The sequence below is a fragment of the Brassica napus genome, chromosome C9, assembly GCF_020379485.1.
Source record: "Brassica napus cultivar Da-Ae chromosome C9, Da-Ae, whole genome shotgun sequence".
Taxonomy (NCBI): domain Eukaryota; kingdom Viridiplantae; phylum Streptophyta; class Magnoliopsida; order Brassicales; family Brassicaceae; genus Brassica; species Brassica napus.
Genome location: NC_063452.1, coordinates 26,263,978 through 26,281,312, shown reverse-complemented (window position 1 = coordinate 26,281,312; position 17,335 = coordinate 26,263,978). Strand labels below are relative to the sequence as shown.

The 17,335-nt window shown below is 28.6% G+C and overlaps 1 protein-coding gene and 1 pseudogene across 1 annotated transcript; both read left to right on the top strand.

The window, feature by feature from the left end:
• The first annotated feature begins 4,680 nt into the window (after positions 1-4,680).
• On the top strand, positions 4,681-7,457 carry LOC125592816 (annotated as a pseudogene).
• Positions 7,458-12,982: 5,525 nt separating this feature from the next.
• On the top strand, positions 12,983-16,277 carry LOC125592815 (auxin response factor 22-like). The gene is made up of 14 exons (XM_048768249.1): positions 12,983-13,025; positions 13,109-13,230; positions 13,317-13,412; positions 13,520-13,576; positions 13,665-13,805; positions 13,896-13,980; positions 14,075-14,165; positions 14,238-14,402; positions 14,497-14,610; positions 14,682-14,754; positions 14,847-14,955; positions 15,171-15,442; positions 15,711-15,892; positions 15,985-16,277. The coding sequence occupies exons 1-14, from the start codon at positions 12,983-12,985 to the stop codon at positions 16,028-16,030; spliced, it is 1,596 nt and encodes a 531-aa protein (XP_048624206.1). The 3' UTR covers positions 16,031-16,277.
• Positions 16,278-17,335: the final 1,058 nt, after the last annotated feature.

Genomic DNA, 17,335 nt, shown 5'->3' with positions numbered 1-17,335 from the left:
TGGCTATGGCGAAATAAATGGTTGGAAAGGTCCGGTCATGTTTTTATGATTGATAAAGGTGAGCATTTCTAAATACTGGACTTTTGCCAGCGACAGGGAGATAATGCCGGTAAGAACGAATATGGGATTAACCGAATCTATGTGGACAGTGTGTTCGACAACTCTGTGATCACCCTTATAGCAACAAAAACGTCCCACAAGCAATAATCAGTACCTTTCTTTCAGTTACTTAAAACTACTAAAGAGTCTTGGGTTATACTATATTGGAAAGCGAAAAGACCGCCTCATCATCGGGATGCGACGCAGCAGCTCCCTTGGATTTAGATATGGACAAAAGATAGTGGCGCTAAGATGACGAGATGGAAAGAACAAGAGTTCATGGTGTTGTTGTTTCAAATATAACTAATGATGTGAACAAATATTTGGCATGCGTAAAAGGAAAATACGAAGAGAGAGATGCAACAAGGTTTAATCAGAAGTTTAATATCCAATGAAATTCATTAAAATAAAATGAAGATAAAATATTCTATTGTTGATGTCCACAAAATTGTGTTATTGTTTTCATCAAAATTGTGGGTTCCATCTGTAAACAAAATGTTAGTATCTATGTTAGTACTTATTATCTATGTAAATACATACAACACACATGAACAATCGTTAGAAGAAGAAGCAACCAAGTTTCATGAAGCAATCTATACTATAAAAATAATTTGTTTATTGTTCTGTAAAACTATCCACGTAGGCATGAAAATTCAGAAAAAGATTGACCCAGTTAAACATCGAAATATATAACGTCAATCCATTCATCTTCATTTTTTCTTATCTACTTTAAAAATCATATTTTCCTATTAATTAATAGATAATATAACAGGGGTGGTCCTGAGCATAGAGAAGTGAAACATAGGACTAGGATTCCCAATTTTTAAAAAAGAAATTACACAAAGTCTCCGAAATCATAAAAAAACAATTGTTAAAACTTTAGTAAAATATTTATGGCCCCCATCATTTCAGGAACGCCCTTGACTACCATTAGAACATACTCCGAAATCTGATACTTTTAAATATTAGTTATTTTACCCTAGATTTTTTCAACTATATCAAATTAAAATAGAAATCAAATAGAAAAATATATAAATCATTACATTTTCTTTAATTTTATTTAATTTAATAATTTTGTGTTCTCTAACAAAAACATTGTTAATGGTTTTTCAACTCAAACCAACAAAACTTAATTAAACCTACAATATATTTTTAGAATAAAAACAGATTACGTTTATTATTTTCAGTATAAAGTAAAATTTCAAATATTTTATAAAATTAAAATATATTCTAATATAAAATAGTTTTAGTGTAAACTCACTCGCCCGTAGGGCGGACCGACCCCTAGTAAACGGAAAAATATAATACATAGTTATGAAACACAAAGAACATAATATAATAGAATTGAAAAGGCATAAACTAAATAGAAAGCAGTTGTAAATGAAAAGGTATCATGTTCATAATATATAATGAACAGTTATGAACAAAATTATAATGAAAAGATACAACTTTAGAAATTAATTAGAATTGTTATTATTAATAGATATTGTGTATTATAGCATTTTTTTTTTTGCATAAAAGGCTATGTATTATAGCATTTTTAATACAAATAAATTTCTTCGAGTCTTCCGTTGCGTGTCGGTTGCCGTTGAAGTTAATGCATTAGACAAGGGATAGGTCGAGATAAACCGCCATTGAAAGTGGTGTAAAGCATCTTAGCTCAAGCGGTGCGGTTGCTAAGAGACTACATAACTCAGAAGTGTAAGTGTTTGAGTCTAAGGTTTTCTTTTCAATTTCGGTTAATTTTTGTTTCTTTTTGTCCGGTTCAACTTTGTCATCTTAGACCGATGCCCGGTTTCTTAAGAATATTATATTTAAAATAGTTTTTTTTAATAAAAAAAAATACATTTGTATGTAAAATATTATGACTTGGTATGGCATAAAAGATTATAATTTAATTGTACATGTTTAAAGAAAATATAATGATTTTTAAACTTCTATTAAAATTTAACATATAAAAAAGGGCGATGAATTAGTCATCAAATTATAAATAATTTGATAATTTTATTAATAATAAATTATTTATAATCTTTATTTTTTCTTGCGTATAATTATTAAATACCCATAACATTAATACGTTAAAAGGCCATATTATGAAAGCCCATGTTGTAACCGTTTTTTCCGAGAAGTGTAATAAAAATAAATTACCTTTAATTCTTTCGTTTTGTTTAAGTTCTGTGTCGGTAAAAGATTAAAAAAAATCTATATCTTTTTTAATGTTCAATTTGAAGCTTATAATGCGAAAATCATACGCAAATATAGGCAATTGGTTGGAATCTCTATATCTTTATATTCTTACAAATTTTAAATTTCTTGTTTCCTCTTCTACAAGCAAATCAATTACCGAAGTAATAGTTCAATTGGTTAGAATCAATTCTATTCTTATAATATAATTAGTGTAATTATGGTTACAATTTCTATATTTAATAGGTACATTAAAGATACAACATTGAAGATATTATGTTTTGATTAATAGAAGATATTGGATTTTGAGTTTGTATTTATTGATTTGTTTTTATAAAGCTTATAAAATCAATAGGATGATTGGTTGGTTGATACTTCCTATAAAGAAAATGAAAACTATAGGTGGTTTGAATATTATACATCGATCGATGCATGATGTAAGTTGACTATATAAAACTTGAGCATGATCATTTCAAACTAAAGTATCGGTAGGTTATATGCATTTGTTGTATTGTAGTTAATATATTTTAAATATTACATATGTCAAGTGATTCACGTTTTCGTAAAAAATAAAATTCAAGTTCATTATTGGGCCGTACTCGTCCGTAATAATCTACATTAAATATATGATGTATTTTTAGGTTTATTTAATGATATTAAGTTTAAATTTGATTAAGGAAAACTCATTAATTTAACTGGAAAAGACAAACATTATAATAGGTAGGTTCATTTAATGATATTAAGTTTAAAGTTGATTAAGGAAAACTCATTAATTTAACTGGAAAAGACAAGCATTAAAATATGTAGTTTAATTTAATTCTCAGTGGCATAGAAGTGTAAATCAATTAGAATACTTAGGGGTATTTTTAATGGGTACTTCTCTTTTAATAATATAAATAAGAATATTGTTTGGAAACATATATAGTAGTATAATGAAAAGAATATTAGTGATTCAATGTAAGTTTAACTATAAAGTTGAAAGGTGTATTGAATTTAAAAACTTACAAAATAAAAGTTAGGTCCAATATAATATTTCTGTTTTTTGGTCAACTTCTGTCCATCGCATGTATGTGTGGATCATGTAGAAACACATGACTTTTGGTTAATTGTTAACCAAAGATGTAAGGTTTAACTGGTAACCATTAAAAGAATAAGAGAAATAACAAGGAAAAGAATGAAATGAAAAAAATAAGAGGAAAATCTATTTCTTTTCTAATTTTATAAGGAATAATTGTAATCTTTTATTCTTTAAAAGTTAAAGAATATTTAGAAATCATAAGTAATAAATATTCCTTGTAAATGGTGTAAATTGTAAGGAATGGTAAGGAATCAACTATTCTCACTCATTTCTTTGGTCACCATTTAGAGATGAGTTCCATTTTGGGATTGACGTGATGATGGGAGAATTGACGTGTTCAACATTAGATGAGTTCCATTTTGGGATTTTTTTTCACATAAATGGAAAGGCTGTAAAAATGCATTAATGTTTAAGTACATAATCCATAGGCGACCTTTGAATTTTCTTTTACTAAAGACCATTTTCTTCACTGACAAATCAACTAATTATGACTTATGAGGTAGAGTATGATGTGCTTCTTTATAGAATTATTATTATTATTATATATATATATATATAAAAATGTGTGTGTGTGTGTTTTAGAAACATAATTAAACTGATATTCAAGAAGTTTGACATTTTAATAAAATTATCTTTTACCTGGTTGTTTTTTGGTAATCTTTAGTCAAAAATCATATGAACAATATTAATGTAGGACAATGACTTCTCAACTATAAATACCTGATGTATATCAAATTGATGACTAAACAAAGACAAATACAGATCATTGTAAAGAACAGAAACAAACTTGTTTACCAAAGATCAAAACGTGCTCACCAATTCACTAATCAAAGGTATTATGTTAATTATCTAGTTGTATGGCTCGATTTTGTGAATAATCATGATTTATATTGCAATATAATTTGTAAAATTTTATTTAAAATTCTCCATCTATCATGATGTAATCATACTTAAAAAAACACAAACCTTTTTATCAATACCTTTTAAAAAACACAAACTTTATATACTCTTTTGAATTTGAATTATTTAAAAAAAAACACAAACTTCATTTTTAGAGTTTGAAAAATTTAAAAATAATTTAAACAGCTTATCTCCCGCAAAGATCCGAACCAAACACGAATAAAAATTTATAAATACTTAAATGAGATTGAAATCTTTAATCTCAAAAACCCAAAACCTAAATAGACCCGAACTGAATAATAATGGGTACCGACCGCCCACTCCTAATTTTGAAATAGAATACCATGCTAACAACTGTTCTGGATTTGGTGATATTTTTTTGTAAGGTGTAATTCAAGACCATTATTAGGTAAAAGTTGATGGAGAATAACAAAATTATAGATGCACAACCTAAATTTCAAGGTATAAGTTAAAAAAGGAACTCAAATTTAACTTTTGATTTATTAGGAATATTTACTCATAAAAATATTTTTTTATTTATTTAGGAACTGATGGAACCAATAGATATATGTATAATCAGTTATGGAAGTTATGTGCTGGATCTTTGTTTGATCTTCCAATAATTGGAGAAGAAGTTTATTATTTTCCTCAAGGGCACATAAAGCAGGCAGATATTTTTCTATGAATAATTTCACATTAATTCTCATATTTTGTTATTCAATAAAATTTTCTACAATCTTATGATATTATCAGCTTGTAGCATCAGAAAATGACAACCTGTGCCAATTAAAACCAATTTTTGATATTTCTTCAAAAATTCGTTGTAATGTTATTAGCATCAAGCTTAAGGTATGTATCTTTGGTATTTGATGTTTCTCTTTAGGAAATACACATTAGATTAATTGGCTTACAATTGTACATATTATGGTTTTGACATGTTTTATGCATGAATTTAGGTGGATACCAATACAGATGAAGTTTATGCAAAAGTTTCGTTGTCGCCATTTTCACCTGTACGTGGAAAATTTAGAATTTTATTTACAAACTAATAGTACCTCTTTTAATAATATCTATAAATAAATTTATGAATTTAATTATTAGGAATTTGAAGTCTCTATTCCTAATGGCAACAACGAACAAAACATTAACTATTTTACCAAGGTGTTAACTGCTTCGGATGCCAGCACACATGGTGGTTTTTCTTTATTTAAAAAGATGCCATTGAATGTCTTCCTCTATTGGTATTTAATTTAATAAATACACCAAATAAATCCATAATTGACTTATATTGTAAATTTTTATATGATCCTTTGTATTAAACGTTTTTTAGGATATGTCACAGCAAGCACCGAGTCAGTGGATAGTTGCTAAAGATCTCCATGATCATGTTTGGAAATTTAAACACACTTTTAGAGGTAGCTAAGTTTTCAATATCAAAATCGTTTGGTAGTAACTAATAATCTTTATACACAACTAATAATCTTTATTTATGTATAAATTATCAACTAGGTACACCACAAAGACATCTTTTCACATCTGGTTGGAAACAGTTTGTAAGAAAAAAAAGTTTGGCCGTTGGAGACTCTGTTGTATTCCTTAGGTATATACATTTGTCATTTTGCATCTCTTTTGTTTCTTAATTTTTTTGTATTTAAATATTTTTTGTCCTAGAGGGGAGAATGGGGAATCACATATCGGAATCAGAAAAGCAGCGCCTCAACAAAGCAACATATCATCATCAGTAATTTCAAAAGAGAGTATGCATTATGGTTTAGTTGCTACTGCATCGAGTGCTATTAACACCAAATGTATGTTCGACGTGTTTTATAGGCCAAAGTAAGGAAAATACTTTATTACTCTACTTAAACATCATGAGAATATTTTATTTTAAAAAGCATATTTTAATTTATGCTTGATATGATGATATTAGGTCGAGCAAATTCATGGTCAACTGCAAAAAAGTTATAGATGCAGTGAACATGAAGTTCAATACAGGTTCAAGGTTTACTATGAAGTTTGAAGGACATGATTTTAATGAAATAATGTAAATATTTGACTTTCATATAATTTTTTTTTCCAAATATAATTACTTACAAATTTTGTTTATACTGCAAAGATATTCTGGGACAATAGTAAAAGTGGAAGATTTCTCCATTTATTGGAAGGATTCAGAATGGCGAAACCTACAAGTAAAACTTATTCATAACTAATTTTGTTATATTATTTTAGACTATGATTTCAAAATAATAATAAGTAAAATCCACTAAATTATTTTTATAGGTTCAGTGGGATGAAGCTGCAACATTTCCAAGACCTAATAAGGTCTCTCCATGGGAAATCGAGCCTTTAATTCGAAAAAACAAACGCCAACGCGAAATTAACGAAATTGGTAAGAAAATACTTTTAAATAATTTATGCTTCTTTGTGTATCCATTATCATCATATTTCTATATATAAGTTCAAATATGATAATTCATATGTTGACTCAAAGCCAATAAATTGGAGAATCAAGTATAAAATCTTCGACAAGTCTTCCTCAACTTATTTATCAGAATGAAACTAATGATTCAAAATTTCATCTGGTTGGCTAGTGAGCTATGCAGGTCTTGCTATGTCCAAACCAGATTACAATGACCAAATGGTCCAGTCAACAAAAGAAAATTCAACCACCAATGCATCTAGTAGCTTCAGATTGTTTGGAGTTGATCTAACGGCTTCTACCAAAGCAAGAGATGTTTTGGAACCACTTGATATCATACCAAAGAGTAAAATTTCTGAAATTTTGATGAAGAAAAGCTTGATCAAATTCAAGCAGTGACATCACTAACAGAAATCCAAACGGAGAAAATAGGTTTACTACAAGTAGTACAAGGTATGACTAAGAGCATCTTCTACTTATTCTTTACTTTTTAGTCAATTAAAAATTATTAATTATTAATAACTAGAACATATAAGACATAGGCTTTCGGAAATTATTCATGTTCTTTTAAGAAAAGACTAGATTTATATATGGTTGCACACACAGTTTTATTCTAATACAGTAGATTTGATATTGATAAGAAACTTGAATAACTTTTTAACCAGATTGAGATGACTTATTTAGTTCACAAACACTTGATATGTTTATTGACCAGGTTCACATGGAAGGTGTTGTTAGAACTGTGATTTAACTGATTTTGATGGATACAATCACTGATCCTTGAACTAGACATTATAGCTCTTTACATGACGATAGGAATGTTGACTTTGGTGCAAACAGGTGGATAAACCTTCGTGTTCAACGCCCAGGAAAAGACCAAACGACATACCAAGCATCGAGTCCATTGAGGTACTTAGAATTCCAGTATCTGAGACTTACTGAGAGCGTTTCAAGATGGGAAACTGTTGAAGCAGGCCAATGGTGATGCAAAGGAGCAGCAACACCTTATACGTGCTTCCTCTGTCTATGCAGAAGCTGTGTCGGACTCAAGATCTCCTCTCTCTGCTGTTAACTGATACCCAAAGAGGATTAGTCATAAATAAGCCAAGAAAAGAAGGTTATTAACTTATTATTGTGTCACAGTCTACAGAAAGAGTATTGTTGCATACATGTCAACATATTTCTTCGTGGAACTGGTTTGAGGATTTTTACAAAACACTTTTCTTAGTATTCTTTATTTGTTTAGTTAAGATTTGTATTGTATTAGTTTGGAACAAAATAATTTTTTTATCTTCTGAATCAGTATATTATGAGTCCTGTTAGTTTTAATTACAAGCAATTCTATTACGGTTTACGGTGTTGGATACGTCATGAGCTTGAGATTAGCGATTTCTAATGGTATAGTTCCAGTTAAAAATTGTTGCTGAGTTCAAGGTAATTTAAACTGGGCAAGATGGATTCTGAATTTGGTAATGGACCAGTATATTGGTTCCCTCTAACCGAAATCGTTTTTATGTTGGTAAGTATGCCTGTGTTAGGACGGACAAGGACCATGGAGACGGATACCACTGAGGCTAAAGGACATCAAATTTGGCTATGGCGAAATAAATGGTTGGAAAGGTCCGGTCATGTTTTTATGATTGATAAAGGTGAGCATTTCTAAATACTGGACTTTTGCCAGCGACAGGGAGATAATGCCGGTAAGAACGAATATGGGATTAACCGAATCTATGTGGACAGTGTGTTCGACAACTCTGTGATCACCCTTATAGCAACAAAAACGTCCCACAAGCAATAATCAGTACCTTTCTTTCAGTTACTTAAAACTACTAAAGAGTCTTGGGTTATACTATATTGGAAAGCGAAAAGACCGCCTCATCATCGGGATGCGACGCAGCAGCTCCCTTGGATTTAGATATGGACAAAAGATAGTGGCGCTAAGATGACGAGATGGAAAGAACAAGAGTTCATGGTGTTGTTGTTTCAAATATAACTAATGATGTGAACAAATATTTGGCATGCGTAAAAGGAAAATACGAAGAGAGAGATGCAACAAGGTTTAATCAGAAGTTTAATATCCAATGAAATTCATTAAAATAAAATGAAGATAAAATTCTATTGTTGATGTCCACAAAATTGTGTTATTGTTTTCATCAAATTGTGGGTTCCATCTGTAAACAAAATGTTAGTATCTATGTTAGTACTTATTATCTATGTAATACATACAACACATGAACAATCTAGAACATGAACAATCGTTAGAAGAAGAAGCAACCAAGTTTCATGAAGCAATCTATACTATAAAAATAATTTGTTTATTGTTCTGTAAAACTATCCACGTAGGCATGAAAATTCAGAAAAAGATTGACCCAGTTAAACGTCGAAATATATAACGTCATCGTTAAAACGCACCATCCATGAGCAGCTCAATCCATTCATCTTCATTTTTTCTTATCTACTTTAAAAATCATATTTCCCTATTAATTAATAGATAATATAACAGGGGTGGTCCTGAGCATAGAGAAGTGAAACATAGGACTAGGATTCCCAATTTTTTTAAAAAGAAATTACACAAAATCTCCGAAATCATAAAAAACAATTGTTAAAACTTTAGTAAAATATTTATGGCCCCCATCATTTCAGGAACGCCCTTGACTACCATTAGAACATACTCCGAAATCTGATACTTTTAAATATTAGTTATTTTACCCTAGATTTTTTCAACTATATCAAATTAAAATAGAAATCAAATAGAAAAATATATAAATAATTACATTTTCTTTAATTTTATTTAATTTAATAATTTTGTGTTCTCTAACAAAAACATTGTTAATGGTTTTTCAACTCAAACCAACAAAACTTAATTAAACCTACAATATATTTTTAGAATAAAAACAGATTACGTTTATTATTTTCAGTATAAAGTAAAATTTCAAATATTTTATAAAATTAAAATATATTCTAATATAAAATAGTTTTAGTGTAAACTCACTCGCCCGTAGGGCGGACCGACCCCTAGTAAACGGAAAAATATAATACATAGTTATGAAACACAAAGAACATAATATAATAGAATTGAAAAGGCATAAACTAAATAGAAAGCAGTTGTAAATGAAAAGGTATCATGTTCATAATATATAATGAACAGTTATGAACAAAATTATAATGAAAAGATACAACTTTAGAAATTAATTAGAATTGTTATTATTAATAGATATTGTGTATTATAGCATTTTTTTTTTGCATAAAAGGCTATGTATTATAGCATTTTTAATACAAATAAATTTCTTCGAGTCTTCCGTTGGTGTCGTGTTGCCGTTGAAGTTAATGCATTAGACAAGGGATAGGTCGAGATAAACCGCCATTGAAAGTGGTGTAAAGCATCTTAGCTCAAGCGGTGCGGTTGCTAAAAGACTACATAACTCAGAAGTGTAAGTGTTTGAGTCTAAGGTTTTCTTTCAATTTCGGTTAATTTTTGTTTCTTTTTGTCCGGTTCAACTTTGTCATCTTAGACCGATGCCCGGTCTTAAGAATATTATATTTAAAATAGTTTTTTTTAATAAAAAAATACATTTGTATGTAAAATATTATGACTTGGTATGGCATAAAAAGATTATAATTTAATTGTACATGTTTAAAGAAAATATAATGATTTTAAACTTCTATTAAAATTTAACATATAAAAAAGGGCGATGAATTAGTCATCAAATTATAAATAATTTGATAATTTTATTAATAATAAATTATTTATAGTCTTTATTTTTTCTTGCGTATAATTATTAAATACCCATAACATTAATACGTTAAAAGACCATATTATGAAAGCCCATGTTGTAACCGTTTTTTCCGAGAAGTGTAATAAAAATAAATTACCTTTAATTCTTCGTTTTGTTTAAGTTCTGTGTCGGTAAAAGATTAAAAAAAATCTCTATCTTTTTAATGTTCAATTTGAAGCTTATAATGCGAAAATCATACGCAAATATAGGCAATTGGTTGGAATCTCTATATCTTTATATTCTTACAAATTTTAAATTTCTTGTTTCCTCTTCTACAAGCAAATCAATTACCGAAGTAATAGATCAATTGGTTAGAATCAATTCTATTCTTATAATATAATTAGTGTAATTATGGTTACAATTTCTATATTTAATAGGTACATTAAAGATACAACATTGAAGATATTATGTTTTGATTAATAGAAGATATTGGATTTTGAGTTTGTATTTATTGATTTGTTTTATAAAGCTTAAAAATCAATAGGATGATTGGTTGGTTGATACTTCCTATAAAGAAAATGAAAACTATAGGTGGTTTGAATATTATACATCGATCGATGCATGATGTAAGTTGACTATATAAAACTTGAGCATGATCATTTCAAACTAAAGTATCGGTAGGTTATATGCATTTGTTGTATTGTAGTTAATATATTTTAAATATTACATATGTCAAGTGATTCACGTTTTCGTAAAAAATAAAATTCAAGTTCATTATTGGCCGTACTCGTCCGTAATAATCCGTAATAATTACATTAAATATATGATGTATTTTTAGGTTTATTTAATGATATTAAGTTTAAATTTGATTAAGGAAAACTCATTAATTTAACTGGAAAAGACAAACATTATAATAGGTAGGTTCATTTAATGATATTAAGTTTAAAGTTGATTAAGGAAAACTCATTAATTTAACTGGAAAAGACAAGCATTAAAATATGTAGTTAATTAATTCTCAGTGGCATAGAAGTGTAAATCAATTAGAATACTTAGGGGTATTTTAATGGGTACTTCTCTTTTAATAATATAAATAAGAATATTGTTTGGAAACATATATAGTAGTATAATGAAAAGAATATTAGTGATTCAATGTAAGTTTAACTATAAAGTTGAAAGGTGTATTGAATTTAAAAACTTACAAAATAAAAGTTAGGTCCAATATAATATTTCTGTTTTTTGGTCAACTTCTGTCCATCACATGTATGTGTGGATCATGTAGAAACACATGACTTTTGGTTAATTGTTAACCAAGGATGTAAGGTTTAACAGGTAACCATTAAAAGAATAAGAGAAATAACAAGGAAAAGAATGAAATGAAAAAAATAAGAGGAAAATCTATTTCTTTTCTAATTTTATAAGGAATAATTGTAATCTTTTATTCTTTAAAAGTTAAAGAATATTAAGAAATCATAAGTAATAAATATTCCTTGTAAATGGTGTAAATTGTAAGGAATGGTAAGGAATCAACTATTCTCACTCATTTCTTTGGTCACCATTTAGAGATGAGTTCCATTTTGGGATTGACGTGATGATGGGAGAATTGACGTGTTCAACATTAGATGAGTTCCATTTGGGATTTTTTTTCACATAAATGGAAAGGCTGTAAAAATGCATTAATGTTTAAGTACATAATCCATAGGCGACCTTTGAATTTTCTTTTACTAAAGACCATTTTCTTCACTGACAAATCAACTAATTATGACTTATGAGGTAGAGTATGATGTGCTTCTTTATAGAATTATTATTATTATTATTATATATATATATATATATGTGTGTGTGTGTGTTTTAGAAACATAATTAAACTGATATTCAAGAAGTTTGACATTTTAATAAAATTATCTTTTACCTGGTTGTTTTTTGGTAATCTTTAGTCAAAAATCATATGAACAATATTAATGTAGGACAATGACTTCTCAACTATAAATACCTGATGTATATCAAATTGATGACTAAACAAAGACAAATACAGATCATTGTAAAGAACAGAAACAAACTTGTTTACAAAGATCAAAACGTGCTCACCAATTCACTAATCAAAGGTATTATGTTAATTATCTAGTTGTATGGCTCGATTTTGTGAATAATCATGATTTATATTGCAATATAATTTGTAAAATTTTATTTAAAATTCTCCATCTATCATGATGTAATCATACTTAAAAAAACACAAACCTTTTATCAATACCTTTTAAAAAACACAAACTTTATATACTCTTTTGAATTTGAATTATTTAAAAAAAAACACAAACTTCATTTTTAGAGTTTGAAAAATTTAAAAATAATTTAAACAGCTTATCTCCCGCAAAGATCCGAACCAAACACGAATAAAAATTTATAAATACTTAAATGAGATTGAAATCTTTAATCTCAAAAACCCAAAACCTAAATAGACCCGAACTGAATAATAATGGGTACCGACCGCCCACTCCTAATTTTGAAATAGAATACCATGCTAACAACTGTTCTGGATTTGGTGATATTTTTTGTAAGGTGTAATTCAAGACCATTATTTGGTAAAAGTTGATGGAGAATAACAAAATTATAGATGCACAACCTAAATTTCAAGGTATAAGTTAAAAAAGGAACTCAAATTTAACTTTTGATTTATTAGGAATATTTACTCATAAAAATATTTTTTTATTTATTTAGGAACTGATGGAACCAATAGATATATGTATAATCAGTTATGGAAGTTATGTGCTGGATCTTTGTTTGATCTTCCAATAATTGGAGAAGAAGTTTATTATTTTCCTCAAGGGCACATAGAGCAGGCAGATATTTTTCTATGAATAATTTCACATTAATTCTCATATTTTGTTATTCAATAAAATTTTCTACAATCTTATGACATTATCAGCTTGTAGCATCAGAAAATGACAACCTGTGCCAATTAAAACCAATTTTTGATATTTCTTCAAAAATTCGTTGTAATGTTATTAGCATCAAGCTTAAGGTATGTATCTTTGGTATTTGATGTTTCTCTTTAGGAAATACACATTAGATTAATTGGCTTACAATTGTACATATTATGGTTTTGACATGTTTTATGCATGAATTTAGGTGGATACCAATACAGATGAAGTTTATGCAAAAGTTTCGTTGTCGCCATTTTCACCTGTACGTGGAAAATTTAAAATTTTATTTACAAACTAATAGTACCTCTTTTAATAATATCTATAAATAAATTTATGAATTTAATTATTAGGAATTTGAAGTCTCTATTCCTAATGGCAACAACGAACAAAACATTAACTATTTTACCAAGGTGTTAACTGCTTCGGATGCCAGCACACATGGTGGTTTTTCTTTATTTAAAAAAGATGCCATTGAATGTCTTCCTCTATTGGTATTTTAATTTAATAAATACACCAAATAAATCCATAATTGACTTATATTGTAAATTTTTATATGATCCTTTGTATTAAACGTTTTTTAGGATATGTCACAGCAAGCACCGAGTCAGTGGATAGTTGCTAAAGATCTCCATGATCATGTTTGGAAATTTAAACACACTTTTAGAGGTAGCTAAGTTTTCAATATCAAAATCGTTTGGTAGTAACTAATAATCTTTATACACAACTAATAATCTTTATTTATGTATAAATTATCAACTAGGTACACCACAAAGACATCTTTTCACATCTGGTTGGAAACAGTTTGTAAGAAAAAAAAGTTTGGCCGTTGGAGACTCTGTTGTATTCCTTAGGTATATACATTTGTCATTTTGCATCTCTTTTGTTTCTTAATTTTTTTGTATTTTAAATATTTTTTGTCCTAGAGGGGAGAATGGGGAATCACAAATCGGAATCAGAAAAGCAGCGCCTCAACAAAGCAACATATCATCATCAGTAATTTCAAAAGAGAGTATGCATTATGGTTTAGTTGCTACTGCATCGAGTGCTATTAACACCAAATGTATGTTCGACGTGTTTTATAGGCCAAAGTAAGGAAAATACTTTATTACTCTACTTAAACATCATGAGAATATTTTATTTTAAAAAGCATATTTTAATTTATGCTTGATATGATGATATTAGGTCGAGCAAATTCATGGTCAACTGCAAAAAAGTTATAGATGCAGTGAACATGAAGTTCAATACAGGTTCAAGGTTTACTATGAAGTTTGAAGGACATGATTTTAATGAAATAATGTAAATATTTGACTTTCATATAATTTTTTTTCCAAATATAATTACTTACAAATTTTGTTTATACTGCAAAGATATTCTGGGACAATAGTAAAAGTGGAAGATTTCTCCATTTATTGGAAGGATTCAGAATGGCGAAACCTACAAGTAAAACTTATTCATAACTAATTTTTGTTATATTATTTTAGACTATGATTTCAAAATAATAATAAGTAAAATCCACTAAATTATTTTTATAGGTTCAGTGGGATGAAGCTGCAACATTTCCAAGACCTAATAAGGTCTCTCCATGGGAAATCGAGCCTTTAATTCGAAAAAACAAACGCCAACGCGAAATTAACGAAATTGGTAAGAAAATACTTTTAAATAATTTATGCTTCTTTGTGTATCCATTATCATCATATTTCTATATATAAGTTCAAATATGATAATTCATATGTTGACTCAAAGCCAATAAATTGGAGAATCAAGTATAAAATCTTCGACAAGTCTTCCTCAACTTATTTATCAGAATGAAACTAATGATTCAAAAATTTCATCTGGTTGGCTAGTGAGCTATGCAGGTCTTGCTATGTCCAAACCAGATTACAATGACCAAATGGTCCAGTCAACAAAAGAAAATTCAACCACCAATGCATCTAGTAGCTTCAGATTGTTTGGAGTTGATCTAACGGCTTCTACCAAAGCAAGAGATGTTTTGGAACCACTTGAATCATACCAAAAGAGTAAAATTTCTGAAATCTTTGATGAAGAAAAGCTTGATCAAATTCAAGCAGTGACATCACTAACAGAAATCCAAACGGAGAAAATAAGGTTTACTACAAGTAGTACCAAGGTATGACTAAGAGCATCTTCTACTTATTCTTTACTTTTTAGTCAATTCTAAAATTATTAATTATTAATAACTAGAACATAATAAGACATAGGCTTTCGTAAAATTATTCATGTTCTTTTTAAGAAAAGACTAGATTTTATATATGGTTGCACACACAGTTTTATTCTAATACAGTAGATTTGATATTGATAAGAAACTTGAATAACTTTTTAACCAGATTGAGATGACTATATTTAGTTCACAAACACTTGATATGTTTATTGACCAGGTTCACATGGAAGGTGTTGTTAGAACTGTTGATTTAACTGATTTTGATGGATACAATCACATGATCCTTGAACTAGAAAAACTCTTTAATATCGAAGGCAAGTTGCATATGCACAGTCAATGGAAACTAACCTTTAAAGTTCATGAAGGAGATATGATGCTTGTTGGAGACGATTCATGGCTGTAAGTTTCCTCTTTCTTCTTCTCTCAATTTATTCTTCTTCTCTCAAGTTCTGGGAAAATAAGAAACTTAATGTGTTTTTGATTCTGTGTAGGAAATTTTGCAACACCGTGAAGGAAATATTCATATGTTCAAAATAAGATGCCATAAACTGAAATTTGAGAATCAATTCTCTAAAGGTGACTCAGCATTTACAAAAATAATTTCACCGTCCGATGTCGAGACAGTCAAAAAGTGGTTTTGTTACTTTTAATGCGTTTTTATATAATACTAGGGTTTGATCTCTGTTCACCCAGAAATTATACTTTTATTTAACATTTGTGTTTAACTTGAAGAGTTTGGTTTTATATTATGTGTGATATTTATTATTGTGATTGCTCTTATTTACTTTTATCAACTCTTTTCATTGAACTTATTTGTTATAAGGAGATTAAGACTCAGTTTTGTTGTGTTTACTAAATTGCCTTATACAATTACTGAGATAGTTTGAATGGGACTATGTTCTGTTTTTATTTTGGCGATAGAACTTTTAATCATTTTCTTATTTTAAATCATCTAGTTTCATGTCTGCTCTTATTTTTTTTTGGTAAGTTGTTTTATATTGCATTCTTTCGAATTGTGCAACTATATATTTTTTTTTCCATATCAATATTGGAATTATGGTTGAGTTTTTTTTTAAAATTATGTATGTTACCTTACAATTTATTTCTATACAATAACTGTAGATCTCTTATTTCTGTCATGTAAACAAACTTTTAGTTTGTTTCTAGTACTAACATATGGTTATTAACATTTACCAACTAAGCTAATGGAGATTTTAGTCAAAAATAGTTGAAATATTACATATTATTTTCAAGGCTGGAAGCACATGCTACCCCAGCTTCTATCCAGGGCCGACACTGCTTACATCGTAATGAAACTCTTGTGTAGGTTTATTCTCTATTAATCTATGTAATTGTTAATAAATCATTTCTCTAAGATTCGAATCCAAAATATTGAAACATAAAAAAATTAATGACTTCTTAACTACTGGAGTAAAAAGACTTCCAGTAGATATAGGTTGCGGATACTGAAACTAGAAATGTTCAACGTAATTTGGTTCTCCCATGTGATTGAGGCCATCTGATTGAGAGACTGGTTAGATAAAATCTGTTACCTTTGGTACAGTCAATGAACTTGATCGATTTTTTTTCTTGATCTGAATAGGAACAAGATCGAAGATATTTCTAAATACATGAACGTTTAAGTGGAAGAGTTGTGTAAGAGAGTTGACGTGCTCACCAGGCTTCACTATGCCTCATCAAAATCAATGCCATAAGCTCTGTTCTTTTTTTTTTTTTAATTTATGCTTTCTTGAGTTTAAAGTCTTTTGATTTGTTAGCATCATCTTCTGAATGGATTTAGGTATTGGCTTTTGTAATAACTTGGCTATGTTGTTTTGTTTC

Coding starts and splice junctions, on each gene's coding strand:
- LOC125592815 (XM_048768249.1), top strand. CDS start 12,983: ATGGAGAATAACAAAATTATAGATGCACAACCTAAATTTCAAG. Junction 13,806..13,895: donor TTGAATGTCTTCCTCTATTG/GTATTTTAATTT, acceptor AACGTTTTTTAG/GATATGTCACAGCAAGCACC. Junction 13,981..14,074: donor ATTTAAACACACTTTTAGAG/GTAGCTAAGTTT, acceptor ATTATCAACTAG/GTACACCACAAAGACATCTT.